The 26333-nt window shown below is 35.5% G+C and overlaps 1 protein-coding gene across 1 annotated transcript in view; it reads left to right on the forward strand.

Annotated features, from left to right (window-relative positions):
* LOC150092364 (uncharacterized) overlaps positions 1 to 26333 on the forward strand; it is a 295890-nt gene that overhangs the window by 100913 nt on the left and 168644 nt on the right. The window contains exons 6-8 of the mRNA XM_090414851.1: positions 4782 to 4944; positions 19367 to 19492; positions 25977 to 26112. Coding sequence (XP_090270977.1) covers positions 4782 to 4944; positions 19367 to 19492; positions 25977 to 26112 — 425 coding nt within the window. The remainder of the gene's footprint in view (positions 1 to 4781; positions 4945 to 19366; positions 19493 to 25976; positions 26113 to 26333) is intronic.

Raw genomic sequence — 26333 nt, forward strand, 5'->3', positions numbered from 1 at the left:
GTTGGTAGAGGTCGTACATAAATTGCTTCTTTTATGAACCCCCACAAGAAAAAGTCGCAGGGTGTGAGATCAGGAGAAGAAAAGTCTGTTAGACGATTCGGATATTATCATTAGAATAGATGTTGTTTCTCTATTTACGAATGTTCCTTTAGCGGACAGCATTGAATTACTGCACCAAGAATTACCTCTGGACATAGTCAAATTATTTGAATTTGTCATAAAGTCCAGTTACTTTTCTTTCAAAAACCAGTTATACCAACAAATCGAAGGAACAGCAATGGGTAATCCTATATCTCCTGCTGTTGCCAACTACTTCCTGGGGCACTTCGAACAACATATTTTTGACAACATTTCACTCAGACCTAACTTTTGGTTCAGATATGTGGACGACGTTTTTGCTATATGGAAGAGCACTTCAGAAGAATTACAACAGTTTCTCTCAAAAATAAATGCAGTTCATCCAAGGATCCAGTTCACCCGAGAAATTGAAGTAAATAAGTAGTTAGCCTTTCTAGATGTCTTAATTCTTCACCAACCAAATTGTAACTTACAATTCACAGTCTACAGGAAGGAGACTCATATAGGCCATTACATCCATGCTGAATCACATCACCATCCCAGTCAAAAGGCAGGTATTATAAAAACACTGGTTCATAGAGCCCACTCCTTTTGATCTTCAGAAGAACTATTCTAGAAAGAATTGCAATATTTTAATTCCTCCTTATCCAATGGTTATAAGACTTCCTTCATAAAAAGAGCGTTGAGTAGTCGTGTTTCAGCATCCTCTTCAAATACAGAAGAAATAACGCATATACCTATCCCCTATGTGCAAGGCATTAGCGAATGCATAGCTAAAGTGTTAAAACCACTGAATGTTTGTGTTGCCTTTCGACCCATCAGAAAAATCTTTACATTACTCATGTCTCCAAAGGACAAGCTTCCACATCTCAGTTATCCAGGTGTGTACCAGATTCCCTGCTCTTGTGGGTTATCATATTTTGGACAAACAGGAAGACCTGATCTCATCCAGTTAGAACACAAGTCAGCACCTTGAACCTGAACAGTCTGGACTTGCAGAGCATGCAATCAACACTAGACATAGAGTTCATTGGAAAAAGACAAAAAGTCATTCACAGAAATTGGTTCCTCATGAAATGGCTTTACAAAGAAACATGTGAAGTGTTACTTCACTCCCCCAACCTAAACAGATCCGATGGTCTATGTCTTTCCCCTTTGTGGGAGATAGTACTCTATAAATCAGCTAATCTTTCCAAACTTTTTTTTTTTCAGAATAAATTTAGGAAATTTAAGGATTGCTTTTAATTATCTTACTTTAGCTACTTAGGTGGTGCCTTGTAAATATATCAGTTATTGTTTAATTAGCCTTTGTACTTGTACTGAGGATGCCTGTGATACTCAGGCGAAAATTCTACTAATAAAGAATATTTTACGTGAGTTAATTCTGTTATTATAATAGTAAGTAATAGTGCGCAGGATAGTATGAGAGTACCACATGATTAAGTTAAGATTGTTGCTAATTTTCTGACAACAATTTTCCTCCAAATTAGTCTATTACTTGTCAGCTAATATTTTTGGTCTTCTAGGTACTTCTGAGTGTGTGTAACATCATTATATTTAATGCTTTGATAATACATACATATATATTTGTTAAAATAAAATTATTAATAACGAAAACAAAACAAAATTATATACAAAAAATATGAAACTTTGAAAAGATATTACATATTTCTATGTTGAAGTTCCTGGTTTCGAATCACCTGCATTTTTTTTTTTTTAAAAAGTATCCAGTGTTAACTGTCTAAATTTTTTTTTCTTCTTTCTTTAAGGAGTTCAATGTAAGGTCGAATAGATGCATTTACACTCCTTTTTACGTTCGCACTTCGTTCCCAATCGTGGCCCATTTCGCAGTGTTCATCAGTCAATGTTCTATGCTTGCAAGGATACGCTGTAAACCGTAAATTGTCTGTTTTCATATCTCTCAGAGGACCTTCTTTGTTTTCTTTCTCCTCCTTTAAATGTGGACTTAATTGTTTGGCTAATTCTTTTAAGTCTTCATTGGAAAGTGGTTTATCATGGCTCTCTAAGACTTCTGTCACATCTTCAGCTGTAATATTGTACAATCCCACCTCTTGCGCAAGCTTGGTAACATCTTCAATAACATTCTCCTCTTGCTCTAATTCCTCGAAGTTGTGCATAAATGCTGGAAGAAGTTTTTGCCATGCTCCTTTTAAACATTTGCTGACACATCATTCCAAGCTGCCTCAATGTTGTTTCAAAATATCGAATGACTGCCAATAGTCTTTAATAGCTTTTCCTGAAGTGTCCAAGACTCTTACCATTTCCATAAATGTTATACTGAGGTAATAGGCTTTGAAGATTGATATAATACCCTGATCCATCGGTTGCAAAAGCAATATTGTGTTTGGGGGCATGTAAACAACCTTCACATCCAATGGTGTACTTACTTCAGCAAGGTTTTGAGGATGTCCAGGGGCATTATCCAAGAGAAGCAATGCTGTGGCTGGCAAATCAATTTCTTTACAGAAGCAAAGCACGGTAGGACAAAAATAATTTGTGTACCAAGCTTTCTTGTTCCATTTCCAATAGACTGGCAGCATGGCTTTTAGACCCTTGAAGGCACATGGTGTCTGTGAATGGTACACTAAGATTAGTTTAAGCCTCAAAGTTCCATAGACATTTGCACCCAACAAAAGCGCAAGTCTATCTTTTGCAGCTCTAAAACCTGGAGCGGAACGTTCTTCACAGGAAATGAAGGTGCGTGATGGCAATTTTTTTCCAGTAGAGCCCAGTCTCATCAACATTAAAAATGAGATCAGGAGGATAACTTCCTTGTTCTACACAGTCTTGAAATTCTTTAGGAAAAGCAGCCGCTGCCGCAACATCTGCACTTGCCGCCTCACCACATAATTTGACACACTGTGGTACTTACTTTGAGACTTAATCTCATGAACCAACCTTTGCTTCCTAAAATGTTTCTTTGCCTCCATCTGTCTTTTTAAGATTCTCAAAAAATGTTTTTGCTTTCTCAGTTATAACAGCCTGCGTCAAAGGAATGTTTTTCTGATTCAAGTCATCCTCCCATAATGATGATAATTTTTCCATTTTTTATGAAGTTTACCCCTGCTATAACGTACATGTTTTGCATTTAGTGCTGCCATAGATTGTTGCGCAGACTGTTTTACTCTATCTGCAATTTTTCTTAATTGTAGTAACAGTCGATGGAGGTAAGTTCATACTTCTACAGACATTAGCACGTGTCTGCTCATCTTCCATTCTTTGAATCGCCTCCATCTTCTTTTCAAGTGTGATTGATTTCCACGCCTTCTTAACACCAAGTTCTGCTAATTTTTCTGCATATCTAGTATCAGACATGGTATGTAATTACGTACTTTATCAATTTAATGTATGTGTGTAAAAAAAATTAAATAGAACAATTAGGTAGATTCAACATTAAAACTAGGTAGGACAAAAATAATAGCAAACACTCAAACACTACAGTAAGAAAGCACTTGCAAGCAATCGGCGTAAATTGAACCGGTGTAAACCGAGGGCTGTCTGTACTTGTCTATCTCATAATAGACGACTTTACTCCTCATTTTTGAATGTACTTAACAACAGTAAATTAACATCTGCTTTCTTCTCCAACAATAATAGCCCCCTTCAGTAGAAGGGATATCATTCATTTCTTATTATTGGTTCCATCACCAACTGCATATCTGCACATCAATAGTGGCATGTATATATGATTATTAACAAATTTAAACAGATTTCATGGAGGCTTTTTAATATTACAAGGGAATAAAGATGACTCATGTCAGCTTAAGTTTTTTTGTTTTTGTTTTGTTTTTTATCTGTGGTTTCCAGATAAACCTTTCATCGGTGGTTCCCACCGATGAAAGGTTATTATAAACTTATAGTGCATATTGTACTGTGAGTGAGCTAAGGAATTTTTTTTTTTGCTATTTTCATCAATTATATATATATATTTTGTAATTTTTTTATTTATTTTTACATAGTCTGGAAACCTTGCTCCTCTAGAGAACAAACATTGAACTTTTTCAAGCCACTTCAGGCCTCCAACAGGCAGGGCAGTGGTCTCACACTGGGTGATGAAACTCATCTCCCACCTAAAGACAATCACAGACATTCATGCCCACAGCAGGATTTGAACACGTGATCTGTTGGTTGGAGAGCAGGTATGTTAACCCCTTGGCCAACCAGGCCAGCAAAGTTGAGAAGGCTGCATGTGAGTAGAGATAAAGAGGCTGGTATTGTTTTTTTAAAGCCTTGATCTGAGTTCATTAAACCATCACTGTTGAAAATGATAGGGAAAGTTCCGAGGTGATGTCAAAATTATAGAGTAATGATACAATCCTTTAATCTATCAAGAAAAATTCTGAAGATTGGATTGCAGAGTTTGGCAAATAGGTGGACAGAAGAGAGAGAGAGAGATGTGGGAAAAAAAGTGCATAGATGCATTTTAACTGGTGAAAGAATTTTCCAGCATAAATAATCGATGCACAAGATATTTTAAATACATGGTAAGAGGATAAAGAATAATAGATCATCTCTTGGTGAGATGGAACGCTACCTAGCTCCTCAATCAGTTCAACTAGCAAATGGAAGGTCATCCAGGAATTTGTATCTAGAAAGCTTGCTTGAGTAGAATTATACTGGATTATTATAGTAAGTTTACATATAATATGCTTTTATTTTGTTTTCTTTTATCTGTACAATAGGTTCAACAACAACAACAAGAGGAGTTATCAACAAATTAATAATGCTTCAGAAATATTATCGCATTCCAAAGAAGTGGTTATTAGTTATGTTCGTAAAGAAGCACAGCAGCATGCTGCAAAGTTAAAAACAGAATTGGTGAAGTTGGGCGTAAGTGTATTTTTGGTAAGTATTAAGTATTTTATATAATGCTTTACATAAAAAGCAAAAATTGCTTTTTTTTCAAATCGTGGAAATAGTCTAGGAAAATCATTTAAAAAAGGTATATCATGCCTGAGTTTTTATTAAAAATGTTTGCCTATTTATAATGCTTTAATTGTTCAGAAATGCTAAATGCTACTGCCCTACTGTTGATTGTTCAGTTTTGATGAATAGTCCATTCACACTATTCTTGTTTAGTGATGTAATTTTAGTTATAACACAGTTGAATCCAGAACTGTTTTTAGCCTTATGTAAGTTTTATTATTATGCTGTTGAATCCTTTTGTATAATTTTATGACTTCAAATAGTAATAGTTAATTTAAATCAAAGTTCAGTTAATTTGATGCCTTTTAGTGTAATTCCAATTACAAAATTTCATCCAGCTAGAGTAATGTATACATACATTTGGAGTAACATAATGATATATTGGCCCTTGTATAGGGTGGCCCATAAGTCATGAAGACATTTAATACTTTTTTTCATTATTATTCTTTTTTTTTTTTTTTTTTGTTATAATAAAATACAGAACCTTGAGAGATTTTTTTTTTTTTTTTATTAGTTATGAAAAACCACATCACTTAAATGTCTTCCATTTTTGACTTCATAAAGATAGCATGTTAAAAAAATATTTCAGCTTAATCTGAAATATTAACATTACACATTAATATTTCTGTCTGCAGCATCTTAATTTCTGTACGAATGCTCTCCTTCAGCTGTTGAATTGTCTGGGGCTTGTTCACATGCATCTTTTCTTTCAGATAGCCCCATTGGATAACATTCATGAAGAAATTAGGGTACTGCAGCCAATAACATTAACAACTGTAGTTATAGAACATGCCATAGAAAGGGCCTGTCTTTACGAAGACAGGCCCTTTCTAGTTTCAGATTTCTACAGAGTCAAAAGCCTTACTATAGTCAAGGAAACAAAGGTAGACGTTCTTTTGATATTCGTGTGCTCTTTCTATTATCCATCTCACATTGGCGATCTGATCTCTTGTTCCTCTGCCTTTTTGAAATCCTGTTCATCTGACATTTCTCTCTTCGTGAATGGTTCCAGTCTTTTCTGAATGATCTTAAGTAAGACTTTACTTGCATGAGAAATCAGTACTATACTTCTATAATTTTTGCACTCTCTTACATTTCCTTTCTTCAATAAAGGTATATAAACTGCTTTTTCTGTTCTCTAGGCCATGTAGTTGTGATCCAAATTCGCTGACATAGAGCTCTTAAAATTTTAACTGCCTCTTCCCAGGGCTTTGAGCAGCTCAGTAGGTATTCCATCCCCTCCTGGTGCTTTCTTATTGGATAGTTGTTACAGTGCCCACCTCATTTCACTCTCCACTGGTACTGGCCCCTATGCATAATCCTGCTCTTCAAATTTCTCAGTAATTTTGGAGTTTTTTCTGTAAAGTGCTTCTGTATACTCTTTCCATCTTTCTTTGATGTCTACAGCTTCTGTAAGATATCTTTTGTGTTTACTTTTCAATATTGTCACTTGGCACTGAACTTCCCTGTCAGATCCCTGATCTTTTTGAAAAGATCTCTTGTTTTTCCTTTCTTGTTTTGGTCTTCTATTTGTTGGCATTCCTGGTTAAAGTATTTTTCCTTATCTCTTCTGGCTTGTCGTTGAAATTCTGCATTCAGGAAGTATAGCATTTGAATATAGCATTGGCATCTTTTGACAGCCATTTAAACTTCTTACAAACTGGTAGAATATTCTTCTTTGCTTCTGTTTTAATTATATCTTTAATTTCTTCCCATAATTTGTCTGTTTCTCTTTCACACAAATTGAATGTGTTGAATCTGTTCTGTATACTAATATTGTATTCAGCTGGTATATTTCCAAGCCCATGTCTAATCAACATTTATGTTGTTTTCAGTTTCCATAATTTCGTGTATCGTAGCCACTAATAATTCATGGTCTGTTCCACAGTCTGCACCTGGAAAGGTCTTTATTATTATTATTACATAGCACCTCCAGGGAGTCCATAGACTCATCGAGGGAGGGCACCTACTCCACAACTTTCCATCTCCATCACTCAATCCACCACTACTACTATTTTCAACATCTACACCAACACCATCTACCGCTGACCACCACCACTAGTATTTTCACAGACAATTACAAACATCCATGCCCATGGCGGGATTCGAACCCGCAGCCTTTTGGCTGGAGAGCAGATATGCTAACCACTTCTCTACATTTGGATGGAGAAGTGCAGTTCTGTATTGTCCATTAGGTGATATCCATGTGTACAATCTCCATTTGTTCTGTTTAAAGCAGGTGTTAGCAAGAAACAAAGAATTCTCTGCACAAAACTCAACTAGTTTCTTCCCTGCAGTGTTACGAATACCTAAACCAAAATGACCTGTTATTCCTTGTTCCTTGGTTTCTCCCACTTTTGCATTCCAATCTTCGATAATTAGCCATAAAAAGCCAAAAATAACAGATATTAGTAGTTGCCTAAGTCGTAGAAGTAGGATAAGATAGTGCCAGTCTGGGTTTCCTCTCATAATGAATAGCTGTATATACATCCAAAAGGAAGTGTGTTTTGCATTATGGGATACTAAGACAATCAGTGTGAAGTCAGCTACCTCTGTATATAAATAGCTTTTTTTTCATGAAGATATTTTACATGCAAACTTTATTTATTTATACTTGGGCTAAGGATTAAACAATAATATAATTTTGTGTCAAGTATAATTTACTTTTCTAGTAGCAAGGCTTATACGTTGGTCAGACATAACTGGTAATTAGTTTACGGAATTAACAATGCATATAAAGTATATTAATTAAAGGTAACTTTAATGAATAACTTCTATATTTCGGCAATGTCACATTGCCATCTTCAGGAACATAAAGATATGGTATGTCCATGCAGGCACTAACACAAAGCAAATGAGGAAGAAAGCAAGAAACTAATATTGTTCCTAAAGTCCTAATGGTGCCCTCTTGCGGGCTAATTTGGTAGTCTTGGCAGTTGGGCTGAAGTTCTCATAATGTAAGTCTCCCAAATTTGGGGTAGTTTCATGCACCCAAATTTGTTGAGGTTAGGAACGTTTTTTAGAGCTGTTGAAGATTCTTTGAATAATCTTTCGTTCAAAGAATCTTCAGCAGCTCTAAAAAACGTTCCTAACCTCAACAAATTTGGGTGCATGAAACTACCCCAAATTTGGGAGACTTACATTATGAGAACTTCAGCCCAACTGCCAAGACTACCAAATTAGCCTGCAAGAGGGCACCATTAGGACTTTAGGAACAATATTAGTTTCTTGCTTTCTTCCTCATTTGCTTTGTGTTAGTGCCTGCATGCACATACCATATCTTTATGTTCCTGAAGATGGCAATGTGACATTGCCGAAATATAGAAGTTATTCATTAAAGTTACCTTTAATTAATATACTTTATGCGTTGTTAATTCCGTAAACTAATTACCAGTTATAATTTACTTTGTAACCAAGTGAGAAAATTTCTGCAACTTTCTTTCTCTGATACAGGGTATTTTAATAATAAGGTGATACACCTTTTTATTATTTGTATACAGGAAATATATGAATTCTGCATTAATTCAACTATGGTATCTTCTGGGATATGGCTCTGACAATTACAGATTACATTCTAGGGAGTAATGCATTTTTGCTTGGTGGTGGGTTTTTGTCTGTCACTGGGTGGAGCCACTGCTTACCTATCTTGGAGGTCTGGAGTTATGAGTTAAGTAATGATCCTTTAGGGTCACTCAATGAGATTTGAAATTTTTGGAGAGGTATTCACCATACTCCTTTGTCTTGTCAGACATCTCCTTCTAGGAGGTGGACTACCATAAGCTTCCACCATGTACAGTTTTGTGCTTCTCTTTTGCATTCTTCATAGGACAAAAAGGTACAGTCCTTAATATTTCCCATTCAATCTGTTCTTTGTTTTCCTCTTCTTCTTTTTCCTTGTATCATTCCTTCTAGAAGAGTTTTTTGTAGGGATTCATTTATGCGACCATACTCTAACAGCACTTCAATATAGCTAGAAACTGGTCTAAGTAGTGACCCTCCCATAATACATAGCAATATACATGTCTAAAAGGAAGTGTTCTTTGGATTATGGGATACTAAGGAAATTGATGGGAAGGTAAGGGATTAAATGAAAATTTCTTTTCAAGCATAATTTATAAACTGTTTTGTATTTTTTCTGTAAGTGTTAAGATTTTGGAGAAATATAATGAAAGATGATAATGTTACAAGAGCAGTTGATGAAGGAACAGCATATACTGCATTTTTTTACAAAGGCATTTCACAAGTTGCCACATGATAGGTTAATATTTAAATCATAGCATATGGGTTTATTTATCAGGCTAATGGACTGGATAGAAGATTGGTTGCCTTGATAGCTATGAGGAGTTTGCATCATAGAAGAAGGTCACAAGTGTGGTAGGATTCCTCAAAGTTCAGTAATGTGACTTCTACTGTTTAACCTTTGATATTGTCACTGAACTTAGAAGGCTGTTCAGTTGTTTGTAGATGATTTGAAGCTGGGAAGGATTATTAGTGATAGTACCAATGTTGTGGCTCTTCAGGAAGATTTGAATGAGCTGGACAGGTGGGCAAATGAATGGGAATTCATTCTAATGCAACAAAATATAAGGGCTTGAAATCTGATGTCCATCAATGGAGTTACATTCTCTGTTGGAATTATACTAGAGGAAGTGGAGGAGGCAAGGGTTCTTCAAGGGTGAAGGCACCCCATGAGGTGAGTGAGTGTGAGAATGACCAAGTGCATAATCTAGTCTCTCAAGCAAAAATATTGAATAGGGTAGTCATTTCAGAAAATAAAGGCCTAAAGGGATGCTGCAGTTTCTATATACTAATTCTAGAAGTATCAGGAAAAAGAGGGAGGAGTTTTGGGCATTGGTTAGTGCAACCTTGCCAAAAGTTATAGGCATTAGTAAGACTCACCTAAACAGTAGATAATGAAGTTAGTTTTTAGGGAGGAATTTTTGGCATTGGTTAATGCAACCTCACCAGAAGTTATAGGCATTAGTGAGACTTGGCTAACAGCAGATGATGTTACAGGGATAGAATGTGAAGGGTTTAGTATTTTCAGGGGAGATAGAGAAGATGGAATGCAGGGGGGGGGGGGGAAGTATTGCTGTGATAGCAGATGAATTACAGCCAAAAAGAATAGGAGATAAGTGAGAGGGGTAGCTATTCATTTGAAGCAGTCTGGTGTGAGATTAAGGCCAGTAAGACAAAATATACAGCTGGTTGTTTCTATACGCCACAACCTATTGCAACACAAATGTTGCACGGATGATCTGGAAGACTTGCATCAGTAAATTAGCACAATGAATACAGGTCGAGTGGTTATTATGGGGGACCTCAACAATTGAGATATAGACTGGAAGGAAGATTGATCACATGGCAGGAAGGAAATGTAATTTATACCACCTACTGAGAGATAATGTGATGGAGGGGACTAATGGTGTGATAGTATTGGACCTGGTCATAGGATCAGAAGAGCTATCCATAACCATGGTGGCCACATTGTCTCCGATTGGCAAAAGTGACCATGCAGCTTGACTTGGGAGATTGTAAAATGTAAGGAATATTCTGTCAAGAAGGGGTATGGGTATGTGTAGAACTACAAGGCAGGTGATTGTGATAAGCTTAGGAGGAAGTCTAAATCTGTGACATTGCATAAAACACTGCAATGGAAGGATGTTAGTATCGCATGGGAGATAGTTAAGGGTTGCATCTAGAGAAAGCAATATTAAATTGTATAAGGTAAGGAGGGTTAATCAGGTAGATGTTATAGATGAGTAATATCATTAAGCATGAGCTGCAGAAGAAGAAATTGTTGTGGAGGGTATATAAGGAGAAAAGTAACCAGCAATCTCATGAATAGTACAAGGCACAAGTAAGAAAGGTGACCAGCATGGCAAGGAAGGCAAAATCAGATTATGAGAAGAATCTAGTCGAGTCAGGCCAAAGGAAATCCCACATGGCAAGTAAGAGGAAGAATGAACATGGAGGATTAACCATAATGAGTGATGACTGTCACAAGGTGACGGAAGCAGATAAAATAGTTGAGTTACTGAGTGACCACTTTGCAAGTGTATGTGATTCAAGTGAGGTTATTGCTGGAATGTATGTGACAGACACTGATGTGAGAACAGAGGTGGATGAATTGGAGGTTCTTAGAATATTGCAGAATCTCAATGTAAACACAGCTGTGAGATTAGATAGGATATCAACTTGGGTTTTGCAAGAATGTACAAGAGAACTGGTAATACCTCTGACTAGGCTCTTTAAGTCTCAGCTCTGGTACAGTTTTAAGGGAGTGGAAAGAGAGCAAAATAATTTCTTTGCATAAGAGAGGTTCTAAAACTGCTTCTGCAAATTATAGACCGATCAGTAACTCAGAGAAGAAGAGATAATATTAGGATTATGCCTTTACGTAATTCTTATGTGAAGACATTCAGCTGTTTTCTCTTGCTTCTTTCCCTTCATTCCCTTCAGCATATGTTTTTAACTTGAATAGGCTTTATGGAAATTTATTCAGTCCATTGCTATCAGTGAACTCTAGTGTTTTTACAAGCTTAGGAATGATGGTAGTGAGTTAAGTAAATCAGCACTGATGAAAATACATATAGAAAAGTCATTAAAAAATCTGTGAGAAGGTAATTGGAATGAATCTAGGAAGAAGGATTGTTTCTTAACCACATTATCTTTTCTAACATTGGGAAGATTAAGATTTGTATAGGGTTAGAATATAAGCCCAAAGTAGTGTCTTATTCTACTTTGCACCTATAAAAGACCAATTATTTTGCAGGTTATGGATGTGATCTATTTATACCAGTGTAATGCTAGAAAAGACTATAGATGTAAGCATGATCTTGTCTGGAGAGCTGTTATTGTTCAGAGGTAAGAGGAAGTGAAGTTGATCTTTCTTGAGAGAAAGAAAACAGGTGTGTTTTGGTATCATTGTAGTTTATGAGATTGCCCTAGTATTTTAGGAGAATGGCAGGAAGATTGCCATTCTCCTAAGCAAGTCATCCATGCATTAATTATGGATGATTTTGAAGTTTGGGATGTTTGAACATTTAAAGATGATTCTTTAGATGAAGAGGAAGAATAGTGTAATTGTCATCAAAATTATGGATAGGATGTGAAATCATTGAAGGAGGATTAGTTATTTATGTATAGGAGTATATTATACTTGATAAGAAATTATATTCTTGTTTTAATCCATTACCCAAACATAAGCAAAGTTTGCATGTTCTGTATCTTCACAGCTAGTCTACTTGTATATAGAGGAGTTAACTTCACATCAATTGCCTCAGTATTCTATAGTGCAGAAACTGATTCTAAGGTTAAATTAATGCAGAAGTCATATTTCTATCTACAAGTAGAAAAATGGTGCCATATTATTAAATACTCTGGAAAAAATCTATATACAAGGAAAAAATACTCTGGAAAAAATCTATCTACATGCAAACTTTGTTTTCTTACACTTGGGTAATGGATTAACAAGAATATAATTTTTTTGTCAAGCATAATATTCTTTGTGACCTGGGTTACAAATAATATCATGCATTCTTTGAATCTTATTCATAAAAAAAACAACCTGTGATCTGGAATATAGGAGTAAGATCAGTTTTTCAGTTTAGATGTTGGAAGTTTTTTCCCACTTGGTTATACTATAAATTAAAGATACCAAGCAGTTATATTCTTGGTTTAATCCTTTATCCTAGTGTAAGCAAAAAGTTTGCACCTGAAGTAACTTCAGGACAGGGCAACTATAGAAGCTGATGACTTCACATCACTTGCCTTAGTATCCCATAATGTGAAGCACATATCCTTATGGACATGTATAATGGTATGCATTATGGGAAGGGTCACTACCCAGACCAGTTTTGACCTTTATTGTGGTCTCATCAGTGGGAGCCAGACCCAGAGGTGATATCAAGGTTGAAGTAATGCCGAAGTCATATTTCCATATATGAGTAGCCAAAAGTTGTCACATCTTATTACTAAAATATTCTGGATTAAAGGTAGATGTTGGATGGTCCTATCTTGAAGTTACTTCAGGTGCAAACTTTGTTTTCTTATACTTGAATAAAGGATTAAACTTTCAGTTAAGAGTTCTAAAGCGCTCTAGCATTGGTGGAAAAATCTGAATCCATGATCTACTTAGAGGATCTTGGTGATTCTAGTTGCTTTGTGACAAATATGAATGGATGTCCTGGAAATATCAAGAATATCCAACCACACAAGATTCTCCAAACATTTCCTTGCATTATATCTAAAGGATAATGTTAGTTAGGAGAACTACTATGGATCAAGAGTGAATGAATTCGTATTGGCAGCTACTGATTAATTGATGTAATGAGCTTCTAGGTGGTGGAATTGGCTGTTGATGATCTTATCCATTATTTTTGAAAGAACCAAGCTGTGAGACTGAGCAAAATGAGGTGCCAGACTATAGTGTGCTGGCTGAATTTTATTTTCCTTTTTATTTTTATTTTATTTTTTTTTGGAATGGAACTGAATATAGACTTGTATATGCTTTTCGTGATATAAAATGGATGCTGTATAACTAGGAAAGACTGTAGTGATATTAAAGAATGTGTGTTAATTATTATTATTAACCCAAGACCCCATCGGAGTTGCAAACTCGTCTAGGAGGTATTATTATAATCTAGGAGATAATATAATAATTCTGGAGCACAAGTTTTAACTACAAAACTTTTGTGGTTTGGTAGGTATAGTTATATTATTTTCAGTGGGATTGCATGCACCTGAAAAATGACTATACAATAATTTAACATTTACTTCCTACCATCTGCATTCATTAAAGTTATTCTGCTATGATCATCTATCTTCTAGTACATAGTAAAATAACTTTCTGAGATTCATATTGTCATGTTTGGCTAACTTCCTTTGATAGTCTGATTTTGCTTCTCCTTTACTATATAATTTTTTTAATCTGTTCCTTCTACTCTCATGAAATTGTCTCTTCAGCATTTTTTATTGAAATCTTGTCTCAACAAATGTCACTTTCACCTGCTTGTTGATTAAAATTATTATTATTGTTATACAGGTAACTTCATGGAATCAGAATATTGCAGGAGACCAATTATTCATACAGTGCTATAAAATAGATACAATACCTATCATACTACCTCTCCTTAAACTCATTCATTGACAAAACACTCACAACCACCTCTGGCAACTCATTTCATCCTTTCCACCATTCAAGGAAAAAAATTTAGTCCTGACACCCTTGCTAACCACACTTTTACACAATTTCCACAAGTGGTCCCTTGTTCTTTTCCTTTCTGTCATGTACTGAAAAAAAGTCTACTGTCAATTTTATAAAACTCCTTTAATAACATATTTCCTTCTATCTTGTCTCCTTTTTTGTCTATCAGCTATTTTATGAGGAAAGGATATATGTGGAATTATAAGGCTGGTGATTATGACAAACTTAGGAGACAGCTTGGAGCTATAACATGTAATGAGGAGTTGAGTGGTAAGGAAATAAATGCTGCATGGGAACTGACAAAGAAATGCATAACAGAATCAATGTGTGTGAATGTAGTCAAAAAGCTAAATAAATTATTTAGTAGTTGGTAAAATGGATGAATGTGGAGCTTAAGATGAAATCTGAAAAAAAGAAAGTATTTTGGAGTAAGTATGAGTTGAATAATGGTAATAATCAGTTACATGAAGAGTATAAAGAACAAGCCAGAAGAGTGACTCAGTTAGGAAGACAAAAGTGCAGTATGAGCAGAAATTGGCAAATCAGGCAAAGAAAAGTAGAGTTTTTTAGATATGTGGCAAGTAGAAAGAAGAATGATCAGGGTAAGATGATATTAATGGATGAAAGTGGTAGAATGGTAACTGCTGCAGAAGACTTTGTTGAGGTATTCAATGATCAGTTTATAAGTGTTTCATCCTGATCAGGGTGAAATCATGAGGAACTTAAGTGTAGAGGACATAGAAGATGATGGCTTAATTGTGAGTGAGCAGGAGGTATTCGAGGAAATAAACTTGATGTCAATATGGCAATAGGATTTGACGACATACCATTTAAGGGAATGTTCCACGGAATTGGCAGTAGCATTGGCATGCCTGTTTAATAAAAATCTTGCACTACCACAGGTTCCAAGGGAATGGAAGGAGGGTAAAATTGTTCCACTCCATTAAGGTGGTGAAAAGGCTGTAGCTTCAAATTATAGACGGTCTGTACATCTGGAGTTGTGGTGAAGGTACTGGAGAGATTGGTTAGACATAGGATACAGAAATGGATTGATAACATCAGTATTCTCTGTGGTTATCAGCATGGGTTTGTTAAGAGGAGATCATGTTTCACTAACTTATGTACTACAACAAGGTGACAAATACCTTTGACAGGGGAGATGCATATACAGTGGTGTACTTGGATTTTGCAAAACCTCTTGATAGAATGCCACATGACAAGCTCTTAAATAAACTGAAAGATATGGGATTGGATAACAGACTGGTGAGTTGGCACAGTGACTGCCTGTCAGATAGGTATCAGAAAGTTGTATATGGGGATGCCATATCCCAAAAGAGAAAGGTCACTAGTGGTGTACTGCAGGGGTCAGTTTTGGGACTGTTGTTGTTCAGTTTTTTTGGGACTGTTGTTGTTCAGTTTGTATGTTAATGATATTGGGATGGGTTTAACTATTTGCAACTGTTTGCAGATGATGCAAAACTAGGGAGAGCAATGTAGAGTCAAGTAGATGTTATGGCCTTACAGGAGAACTTGAATAGATTGCATGAATGGACAGGTAAGTGGAACTATCAGTTTAATGTTGCAAAGTGTAAGGTTTTGAGATTTGGTAAGCAACAATGGGATGCAAGGTATACATTGGGTAAGGAAACTTTAAAGGAAGTAGAGGAGATGAGAGAGATCTAGGAGTGATGGTGGACAAGACCTGAAATTCTGAGGCTACATTGCACAAGTTGTGAAGACTCACATCGATGGCAGTGATGCAGAGGACCCTGACACAGAAAATAGAGAGGTTATGATGCTATTGTATAAGGTCTTGATCAGGCCTCATATTGATTATTGTGCACAGATTTGGTTGCCGGGTTTTCATGGTGACAAGGACATGATGGAAAGGGCCCAGAGAAGATTCACAAAGGTTTTCAGTGGTCTTTGAAATGTGGTGTATGAGGACAGATTAAGAGAACATAAGTTGCAGAGCCTCATGAATAGTATGAAGAGGTGGGATATGATTGAGACATAAGCTAGTCAGGGATTGTTATCAAGGTGACATGGAAGAGATTTTTCATAGAATGGAAGACAGGGGTAGAACAAGAGGCCATCACTGGAAACTGTATGAGGAGAGTGTGAGCAGAGGAGTGAAGAGAAGGTTCTTTGCATGGAGAGTGGTTGGTGAGTGGAATGCATTACCTGAGCGGTTGTGAATGTAGATACATTGAATCACTTTAAAGCATGGTTGGATGAGCATTGTGTGCAATAGTGTGTACCTCCCATGATGAGTCTCTTGACTCCATGGAGGTCAGATGTTAATAATAATAATTCTATAGACCTGCAACAATCTTTATCAATTGCCTCTATATCCTCTTAACCACTTCATTCCCACAGAATCCAGCTGACCAGATCTGCAAGTAGTAGTCCAGATATGGCCTTATTAAAGCCTTGTAAGAGGAACAGGAAATAACAGTAATAGACAAAATCCAAGAAAGAATGTGATGGTTTGGCAATATGGCCAGAATGGGCACAGAAAGATTACCATCTAAAGTCTTGAATACAACGATGAAAGGTAAAAGATCCAAAGGGCAGCCCAGAATTAGATGGATAGACAAAATAAAAGAGGACCTGAAAACCAAATCACAACAAGTGACGTCAAACTGGACAGAATTGTTTGGACTTTCCAGGGACAGACAGAAGTGGAAAGAGTTCATTCGACCTCATCATCATCATCATCATCCACATAGATGATGGAAGAGAGAAGAAGAAAGGGGAACAATAACTTCCCTATCCCTGCTTGTTTGTGTGTTCTTCAACAACCATATAATCTGATGTGCTGTTTGAACTACCTTTGCAGTATGCCTTCTAAACTTCAAATTTCTGTCCACAATCATCTCCAAGTCCCTGGCCTCATCAGTTTCCTGTTGTTCAATTTCATCTGTATAGTACACAGCTTGTGATTTCTTCTTCATAAACTGCATCACCTTACACTTGGTCACATTAAACAGGCACCCATTTACCTTTGCCCATATTGCCATATTTAAGTTATCCTGCAGGATCTCTGCATTACCTTCATTAACTGTCACTCTTCCCAGTTTTGCATCATCAGCAAAAGACTGAATATTTCCCACCTGAACATTGATCTACAAATAACAACAGAGGACCAAGTACTGAACCCTTTGGTACACTAGTCACCTGCCTTTTGGACTCAAATCCTCCATAAACCACACATTAAACATTCTAGATAGTTGATTAAAATTTTTGTTCATGTGGTATTTTTTTTTTTAATATAATTCTCACACATGAAAAATGTTTCAAAACTTGTATCACATGAGTGCTGTGTGGACAAATGGTCAAGAAAAAAAGTGGGAACCTGATTATATGATTTTAGAATAGTTGGAGGTTGTAGTTGTGAGAGAAAACTATATAGGAAGACTTCCAGAACATGGAGGTAGGATGTATAAAAGAGGATAGGAAGTTGGTTCAATAATGGACAGTAAATGGATGTTGACAAGCAGTTGCTACTATGCTTTTATTGGCTTCATGGATATTACAGAAATGGTGGCAGCCAATTTGGAAAAACAGTGCCCATGGAAATATCTGTAGAAGAGCTATAAGGCATATGAAATTCCACACATTTTCTTGAAAAAAATCAAGGATATTCAAATACAAGTCAGATATGTAAGTCAGTTTTGACATTGTTTCTCTATATTCTGTTATCTGACACTATTAGTTTACTGTATTATGATCTCCCTCCTGATGTTGTCCCACAAGATGTTGTGAAGATTTTTTAATTTGTTCTACAATCAAGAAATTTCATCCAGAAAAACAAGATACATTAACAGATTGAAGACACAGTCATGTGTAGCCTTCTGTCTCCACCCCTGGCAAATTATCTTTTGAACTATCTTGAAAATGGCTTGTTCTCATTCATTCATTCATCCCAAACTCTCTCTCTTCGGTTTCATTTCCTCGATGATGTTTTCTTTTTGGCCTCATTCTGAAAATGAACTTACCATCTTTCTACATTGCAATAGCCTTCACCTACACATTCAATTCATCGTGGAAAAGGAAAATACTTGGACATCCTTCTTACTCATACAGCCTCCAGGACTTTGTCAGTCTGTTTATTGGAAATCTGCCTTTACTGGCAAATACATTCATCAAAAGTCTACTCATCACACTTCCAAAAAAAATTGATGTTATCAAATCATTAATTAACAGAGCACATAATATGTACTCCTCTCCCTCAAGCTTACAACGAGAACTTCTCACTATTGAAACTTTAATGGAATTAAATGGTTACAACCTTCATCAATGCCAACAGATAATTGATTCATATGTTCCAATACCTAAGGATTCTTTGACAGACCACAGGGTTCCTATCTCTTATTATTTCTGGTATCTCTAAACCTATTGGTAGAATTTTGAAGAAGTTTCACCTCAATCCCACATTTTTTTATCAACAAACTTACTCATCTGCTACTATCTGCAAAAGACAAACTGTCACCTCTATCTTTAGCTGGTATTTATGAGATACTTTGCAAATGCAATTTGACATACTTTGAGCAGATAGACCATTCTTTGGAAAAAGAATTAATGAACATCCATACTACATTGAATATGTGAACCCTCAAAAGTCTAGTCTGGCACAGCACAGCGCAGCATTGACACTAAACAGTATCCTGTGGGATGAAGCTCGTCTTCTCCGTAGAAGCAGTTTTAAATATGAATGCCTTTTCAAAGAAAGTTGTGAAGCCTTTATACATTGGCCTAACCTGAATTGGAATGAATCTCTATCTCTCCCATAAGATTCTTAACTCATGTAAATATCAAAAATAGTTTTAATATAATTTATTTTTAAATTATATTAAAAATTGTTTCCACACACTGATGATTAACTGTTATTTTCAATATAAAATATTTGTACTTTTATTACAGTTTATTGCTGTGGGTATCATGTAATTTTGTTGTTTCATAGTTATGCCAGAGTCTTTTAAAGATTAGGTCATCACTTATGATGTGTGTTTCAAATGAAATTTATGAGGTGCTAAAATTAAAAAAAAAATATGGTTTACCTTTGTACTGTATTTATATCTTTATTTCATGCAGCTGATTTATATATATAAATAATGTGATGTAATTTAGGATATTGATGATATCGCTTGGGGTAATGATTGGGCAGATGCTCTGAACAATGCAGTCAGTAACTGTCGTGTATTTGTGCCTCTAGTTACATCTCAGTATGGAGAAACACGGTGGACAAACAGAGAGGTAAGGGTGAAAACATTATATTTTGGTACTACAAATTAAACAATTTGAGCCAAATACACAGTATTTTATTTTATTTTATAATTTAAATCTCTGTGGCAGTTCAAAGTCTGTGCTTATCCCCCCCCCCACTAAAAAATGAATGTTTCTCCAGAAAATTGTAATTTTAATTATGTTCAAAAAAGAAAATTAAAAACTAATTTCTTTTTCAAAAAATTTTAACTGATTGATTAAAATATTTTTTTTTTAAATAAAAAAATATTTTTTAGTTAAAAATAATTATGATTAAAATATTAGCCATTAGGCTCAGTGTTCTTTCTAATAAGATGTACTTATGCTAACAGTTCTTATATCTAACAGATAAGCTTAGGTGTTGATGGTTATTCATGACTTGTTTTTAATGGTATTAACAACACCATCAGAACTATTTAATAAAAGATGTTTTATTAACTTGTTTATATTTTGCTGAATTTCAAATCAGCATCATCAGAGCACAACGCAGCGTGTATATGCGACAGGGAGGAAGTGAAACAATATAATTGTAATGGACAAAAGATCTAAAGTCCAATTTTGGTGTCCTCTAACGTTGTAAAAAAAAAATTACAGCTATGTGGGAGTTTTCTTAAAATAACAGTCTCCAAAATTTTTGGCAAATTAATGCAACCATATTTGTTTAGGTTAGGAGAATTCTTCATAGCCCTGGCTGACTCAAAGGATAATCTTTTGGATCTGTAATGACTTCAGCCATGGCTGTGAAGAATTCTCCTATATAAGAACCAGTTTTTGATGATATTAGCAAAGCCAAATGAACTATTTTATAAAAAGATGTTTTATTAAATTTTCAAATTAGCATCATCAGAGCATAACACATCATGTATATGCGACAGTCAGTAAGTGAAACAATGCAATTGTAATGGATAAAAGATCTTAAGTCCAATTTTGGTGTCCTCTAATGTTGTAAAAAAAAATTACAGCTATGTGGGAGTTTTCTTAAAATAACAGTCTTCCAAATTTTTGGCAAATTAATGCAACCATATTTCTTCAGGTTAGGAGAATTCTTCATAGCCATGGCTGACTCAAAAGATAATCTTTTGGATCTATAATGACTTCAGCCATGGCTATGAAGAATTCTCCTAACCCGAACAAATATGGTTGCATATTTTTGACTCTGGATCCGAGCCCTTCTGTTCCCTCTCAGTCCCCTTAAATATCTCTCTAATCCTTTGTTTCAATACTGAAATCTCCATGATTGCCACGCGGTGTGATGATGTCACTTCGACTCTCTCCCTTCGAATGTTTCAAATGTGGGTGTCTATTTTTGTTTGCAAGACCTTGCAAACTTTTATTTTTGCTGATTCACTTTCCTAATCTTGGTTAATCCCCTCTCTTTAGCTTTTCATGCAACTTTCAACAGGAATTATTTTATGTACTTTACAAGAATATAAGGTATTATTTAAATATTATTCTAATTTCACAGTTTACATTATTTATACATGTGTTTGAAACCCCTGTAAAACTGAGCCGGATAAAGTTAACTCATTTAACTTATCATGTGAGATTTTACAGTATTATTAGTAACAAGTAGTCCATATCCTGAACAGAAATTCAGCAGGTACTTATTATTTTTACTTTTTTAAGTTATTTGGTTATCCTTTGGATAGGAGAAAATATTTTGTTCTTAAAATTTTCCTGGCATTCTATTAATTATGGTGGCCATTTTTATTTGGAAGTTTTTTTGCATTTTTAGATGAACTGTTTTTTTTTTTCAAGATGGCAGCCACTTGTTTTAGGTGTTCTGAGTGCTCTTTTTTCCCCATTTTGAACTGTAGGCCATGGATTGAATCCACAAGTCTGATTTTTTATGCACTCATTTATACATGAATTAGAATATGTATGACCCATATCACCTGGATTAAAGCATTTCAAATAAAAAAAAAAAAATCCTGAAATTTATTTTTTTTTTTCTTAGATGAAACAACAGTCTAATTTTGCTTTCTGCAGTATGGCTGGTACTCTCCTCCCCTTCTTTATGTACTCTCTCAAGACCTGGTCATCACATCTAGGAATGCAGTCAGCCATAGCTTTCTTCAGACATCATAATCACCTGCCTTTGAGTTCCACACGAGTATATGTTCCTTTCATTCATGCTTTCGTTTAATTTGATATCTTCCTCCCACCCAAGTTAAAACTGGATGATCACTCTCTCTCAGTTGGAAAACAAGTAAAACAGCTTCCTCTATATACAGATTTTCATACGCTATAATAGATTTAGCATTCTTGCACTACATGTCTCTTCAATCGTACACATCTTGTGGTTATCTCTCAGCAACTCCATCAATTCTTTGTCCTCATCTTGCTTGCTTTTTCCTCTACTCTGTCTGCATCTCCATAGTTGAAATAAGGGTTATCTACCTATGCACTTCAAAACTAAAACTCTTTAGATGATCATGGCCTTTACCAGCATTTAACTCTGTATTTTTTCATTGAGTCTACTGTCTGTTTTACTCATACAGCTATCACCATCATTTAGGATCTCTACTCTGGTTGGATTTAATTTCTCTGTAACCATTGGTAATATACACTGTCTACCAATAATTGTCCCGAAACTACTGTTATTCGAAGTTATGGAACATTCCAGGTTTGTTAATAACATAAAAACTGGTGTACAGATAGTAGGAAGCAGTATTTCATCGTAGCAGTTGAATACAGGTGGTATGGCAACACGACGTGAACTTAATGACTTCAAGAGGTGTCATAATGGGATGTCACATTGGTGGAATGTCTATACATCCCATTGCCACTCAACTGGAGCATCCAAAATCAACAGTTGGCAATGTGATCAACAAATGGAGACATTCTGGCATCACTAGTGCAGAAAAACCTTCAAGGTGGCTGCCGAAAATGACTGACAAAAACAGGAGGGTGTTAAAATGGGTGGCACTCAATAACCTGCTACAATCAGCACAGACCATCTCTGATGGGTTCTAGAACACCAGTAACACCATGGTGAGCACTAATACTGTATGAAAAGAACTCCATTTACTATTTCCACAGAAGAGCAGTGACACACACAAGCCGAACATCACAACAATGAACAAGGCAACTCATCTAGCCTGGTGCAAAGAGCATGTGAACTGGACAATTGACCAGTGGAAAACTGTACTCTGGAGTGATGAATCACGGTTCACCTGTTTCCAGTTTGATGGCAGGGTGTGAAGGCAGCCTGATGAACGTTTGTTACTGCAGCGTGTTGTACCTACAATAAAGTTTGATGCTGTAGGAGTAATGGTGTGGAGTGCATTCAGCTGGTTTGAAGTGGGACCACTGGTCGCTGTCCATGGTTCCATGAAGGAAGCTCAGTACCTTGATATTCTGGATAATCAGGTGCTGCTTACACTGTGGAGTTTTTATGGAATGAACCCGCGTTACTATCAAGACGACAATGCCCCATGCCACAAAGCTGCAGATGTTATGAAATAGTATAAAGAGATAGGTGTTAAACGATTGCCCTGATCTGCGCAGAGTTCTGACTTCGACCCTATTGAACACCTGTGGGATGAATTGGAGCGGCGATTGACATTCAGAGCAGCATGGCCTCGATCTGTTGTTGAACTCAGTACTGCTTTTTTGATGGAGGAATGGAGACAAATTCCACCTGATGTCTGTCGCACATTGGTGGAAAGCCTCCCCCTCAAAGGATGCAAAAGGTGGTTAAAGCCAAAGGTGACATATCCGATATTAGGGTTTGCTTGCTGATATCAATTGTAAATTGTTAAAGTGTCCAGACAATTATTGGTAGACAGTGTATTTCCATCCTTTCTGTCTTGTCTGTCTTCCCTGAACACACTGTGCCCATCACATTCTATTCCTTTAAAGGATTGTCTTCTGTTATTCAGTTCTAAACAATAATAATAATTTTTGATACCATTTGCTAATCTTAAAAATTCATTTCCTTTATTCCAAATGTTCTGGCATTACTGAACATGCATGAAAATCAACCAACCATGACTTTTTAAGTTATGATTTGCCCACATTAAATTGGCATGTTCATATTTGTTCTCTTAATTCCTGCATAATTGACAAAAAACTGGAAAAGAGTCTGATGTAGTTAATCCAGATAATATTAGGAAATTATGTCAACATAGTTCCTGCTTACTTCATCTCTTTTCCATTGTTGTTTCATATATTGATAATACCTATTTTCATTTCTGTTTTTCCCAGTAATTGTCTTTAAACTGTTCAACCTAGTTCTTGATAGAAACAGCAGAAGTCATGCTTGACTAGATGATGTCTCAGCTGGCATCATGTTGACATGCTTGGATAATTATATCTGTTTGTAGTTAGTCAATATATATAATAAAATTTGGTTAAATTGCATGTCTCCTTGTTCATTCAGTATTCGGGTGGATACTGAATAATACAATGAACTATTATTCAGTATCTTATTAGTGTACTATTATGTCTAATCCATACCTTATCCAAATAAGGTGTGGATTAGACATTAAGGAACTCCCAGCCTATGTGGAAGTTTCATCTCAGTTATCAAAATTGAAATTGGTGGTACATTAATTTTTCGGTCATGAAACCTTCCACTTGCATTGTGTGTGTGGCTCACGAATTGCTATATTAAAATGTTTTTAAAAAATTTTGTGGGTCACTGTTAAAACCTTTATGAACCTTCATGCTTAGAAACCTACCATAGAATCAACATTATGTAAATAAAACTATTAAACTGAAATTCCTCTTCTGTTTTTATTTGTCAAGTAAAAAGTAAAATTCTCAACTTGTCACATATGAGGTCTTTTTTGATAAACTAAGGCATATATTTGTATAATAAAGTAGCATTTTTTTACACAAATTAGAAATAATTTTGACAATATATTAGACATTATGTATAGAAGTACATAATACAATACAATACCTATATATAATGTCTATATATTGTCAACAATAGTCATTAATCATACAGAATATGCCTTAATTTATCAAAAAACCAGGCGGTTTGCTCATTTTGTATGTTCAACACAACATTGATTTAAGATTTTGTGTGTTATACTATTTGTTGCATTTAATTTTTTTTAATCAAGAATCTCTTTTCTTGTAAATATGAACTTCAGATGGTCATCATAAAGGTTTTATGGAGTTGGAGCTAATATATGTGATACATGAACATATAGGATTATTCCATAATCCCAATTTAATTGCAAAGAAGAATGAAAGAGTTTGAGTTATTGATGCACAGATAGTGAGTACTGGACACCCACTTGTTGTCATTCATAGTAACAAGGTCTCATATTATGAACAGAATATAGGTCTTGCTTGCCAGATTGAAGAGAAATTTGGGGCAGCTCCTCATTTCTCCAGTCCTACCATCTCCCTTCATGGTGTATGGTACAATGAGAGTTACAAAGACTTGACTTCTATAGGCATTACTTTGGCAGACATTAAGATTTTGTCACTGAGAGCTTTGCAGGACACACTGGTGGCTTGGCATCATCATCAATGACCAGATGACTTCTAGAATATCTCGTACCAGCGTGGGATAGATCCTGATGTATTTTGGCTTCAGCCTTTCTGACCTATTGGGGCAAAGAAAATATCGATTTCTTCTTTCTCAGTCTTTACTTGCATCCTTCCCCCCCCCCCCCCCCACAGCACTAATGTGCTGTAGGTTCTTGTACCTTTCATACGTGGGGTAAATATGGAAAAATATATGAGAACTTTAATCTCAATCACAGGAGGTCCATACTGTTACACATGTGATAATGTGTTATATTTCTTTTTTAAATTTACTCACTGAGAATCACTCATGACCATGAACCAATTCCACTCATTCATTATCCTGCAATCACAGAATCTACTTCTCATTTTCTTACACTATTCCATTAATGATCTCATATTTTTCCTGCTCTGTCGTTGTATTGAAAAAATTAGTTTCTTCTTTATCATCTACTCCATACAAACCCTTGAGTAAATTATGTTTTTATCATATTCCCTCCCACTCTTTTTTTCCTGTCTGTTAAACTTATTATAACCTACAAATCAGTTTATCTTCATAGCAAGTACTCCACAGATAATTACTATTTCCATTACTTACCTTTGGTTCGTTTCCAACACTTCCCACATCACGAAAATTATATGTTGTTCACTATGTATGGATTTCAGGAGTCAGAGGAAGAGTAAATACCATTTTTATATATTTCATTAGCTGTGCTGTAGCATTATTCTATGAACACAGCATAAGTGCAAAATATATTTTTGAAATAAGCATGAGTAGTCCTTTAAAATGTGTCAATATTCTAATGTGTGTGTGTCTGCATGTGAAGGGGGGATTGGACTACCAGAAAAAACCACATTTGATGGACATAGCTTTCACCTAAATACCGAAAGTTATGTCCACCATCATTTAGCTTTGAGCACTTAACACAGTCATCCAGCCACTGAGGAATAAATTTATAAAAGGCTTCTTTATTATTTGTTTTTGCAGGTAAAATTAGCTGATATAAAAGGAAAATATATCATTCCTGTGAATTTCATGGACACTTGGCCACCAGATTCATTAGCAATACAGTTTGCAGCACTACAGCATATTCAGTGGGAAAGATGTGATCAGAACAGCAGTGGTAAGTATTTTCAGAAATCAGGATAATTAAATAAGCATACAATTGTAGTTAGAACCTAAAGCATTATATTCATTAACCTTGACTTCTTTTTGACTTTCAAAAAACACTTGTTTTGCTGATCTTTTCTTTCCCATTCTGTTTAAGTGACCATACCACCTGAGATTAGCTTACACATTCCTGAATGCTGATAATGTCGAGTTGTTACCTAATATCCTTGGTTT

The sequence above is a fragment of the Typopeltis vanoorti genome, chromosome 26 (genome assembly GCF_054136105.1).
Source record: "Typopeltis vanoorti isolate ZY-2024b chromosome 26, IOZ_Tvanoo_1.0, whole genome shotgun sequence".
In the NCBI taxonomy this organism is placed as follows: domain Eukaryota; kingdom Metazoa; phylum Arthropoda; class Arachnida; order Uropygi; family Thelyphonidae; genus Typopeltis; species Typopeltis vanoorti.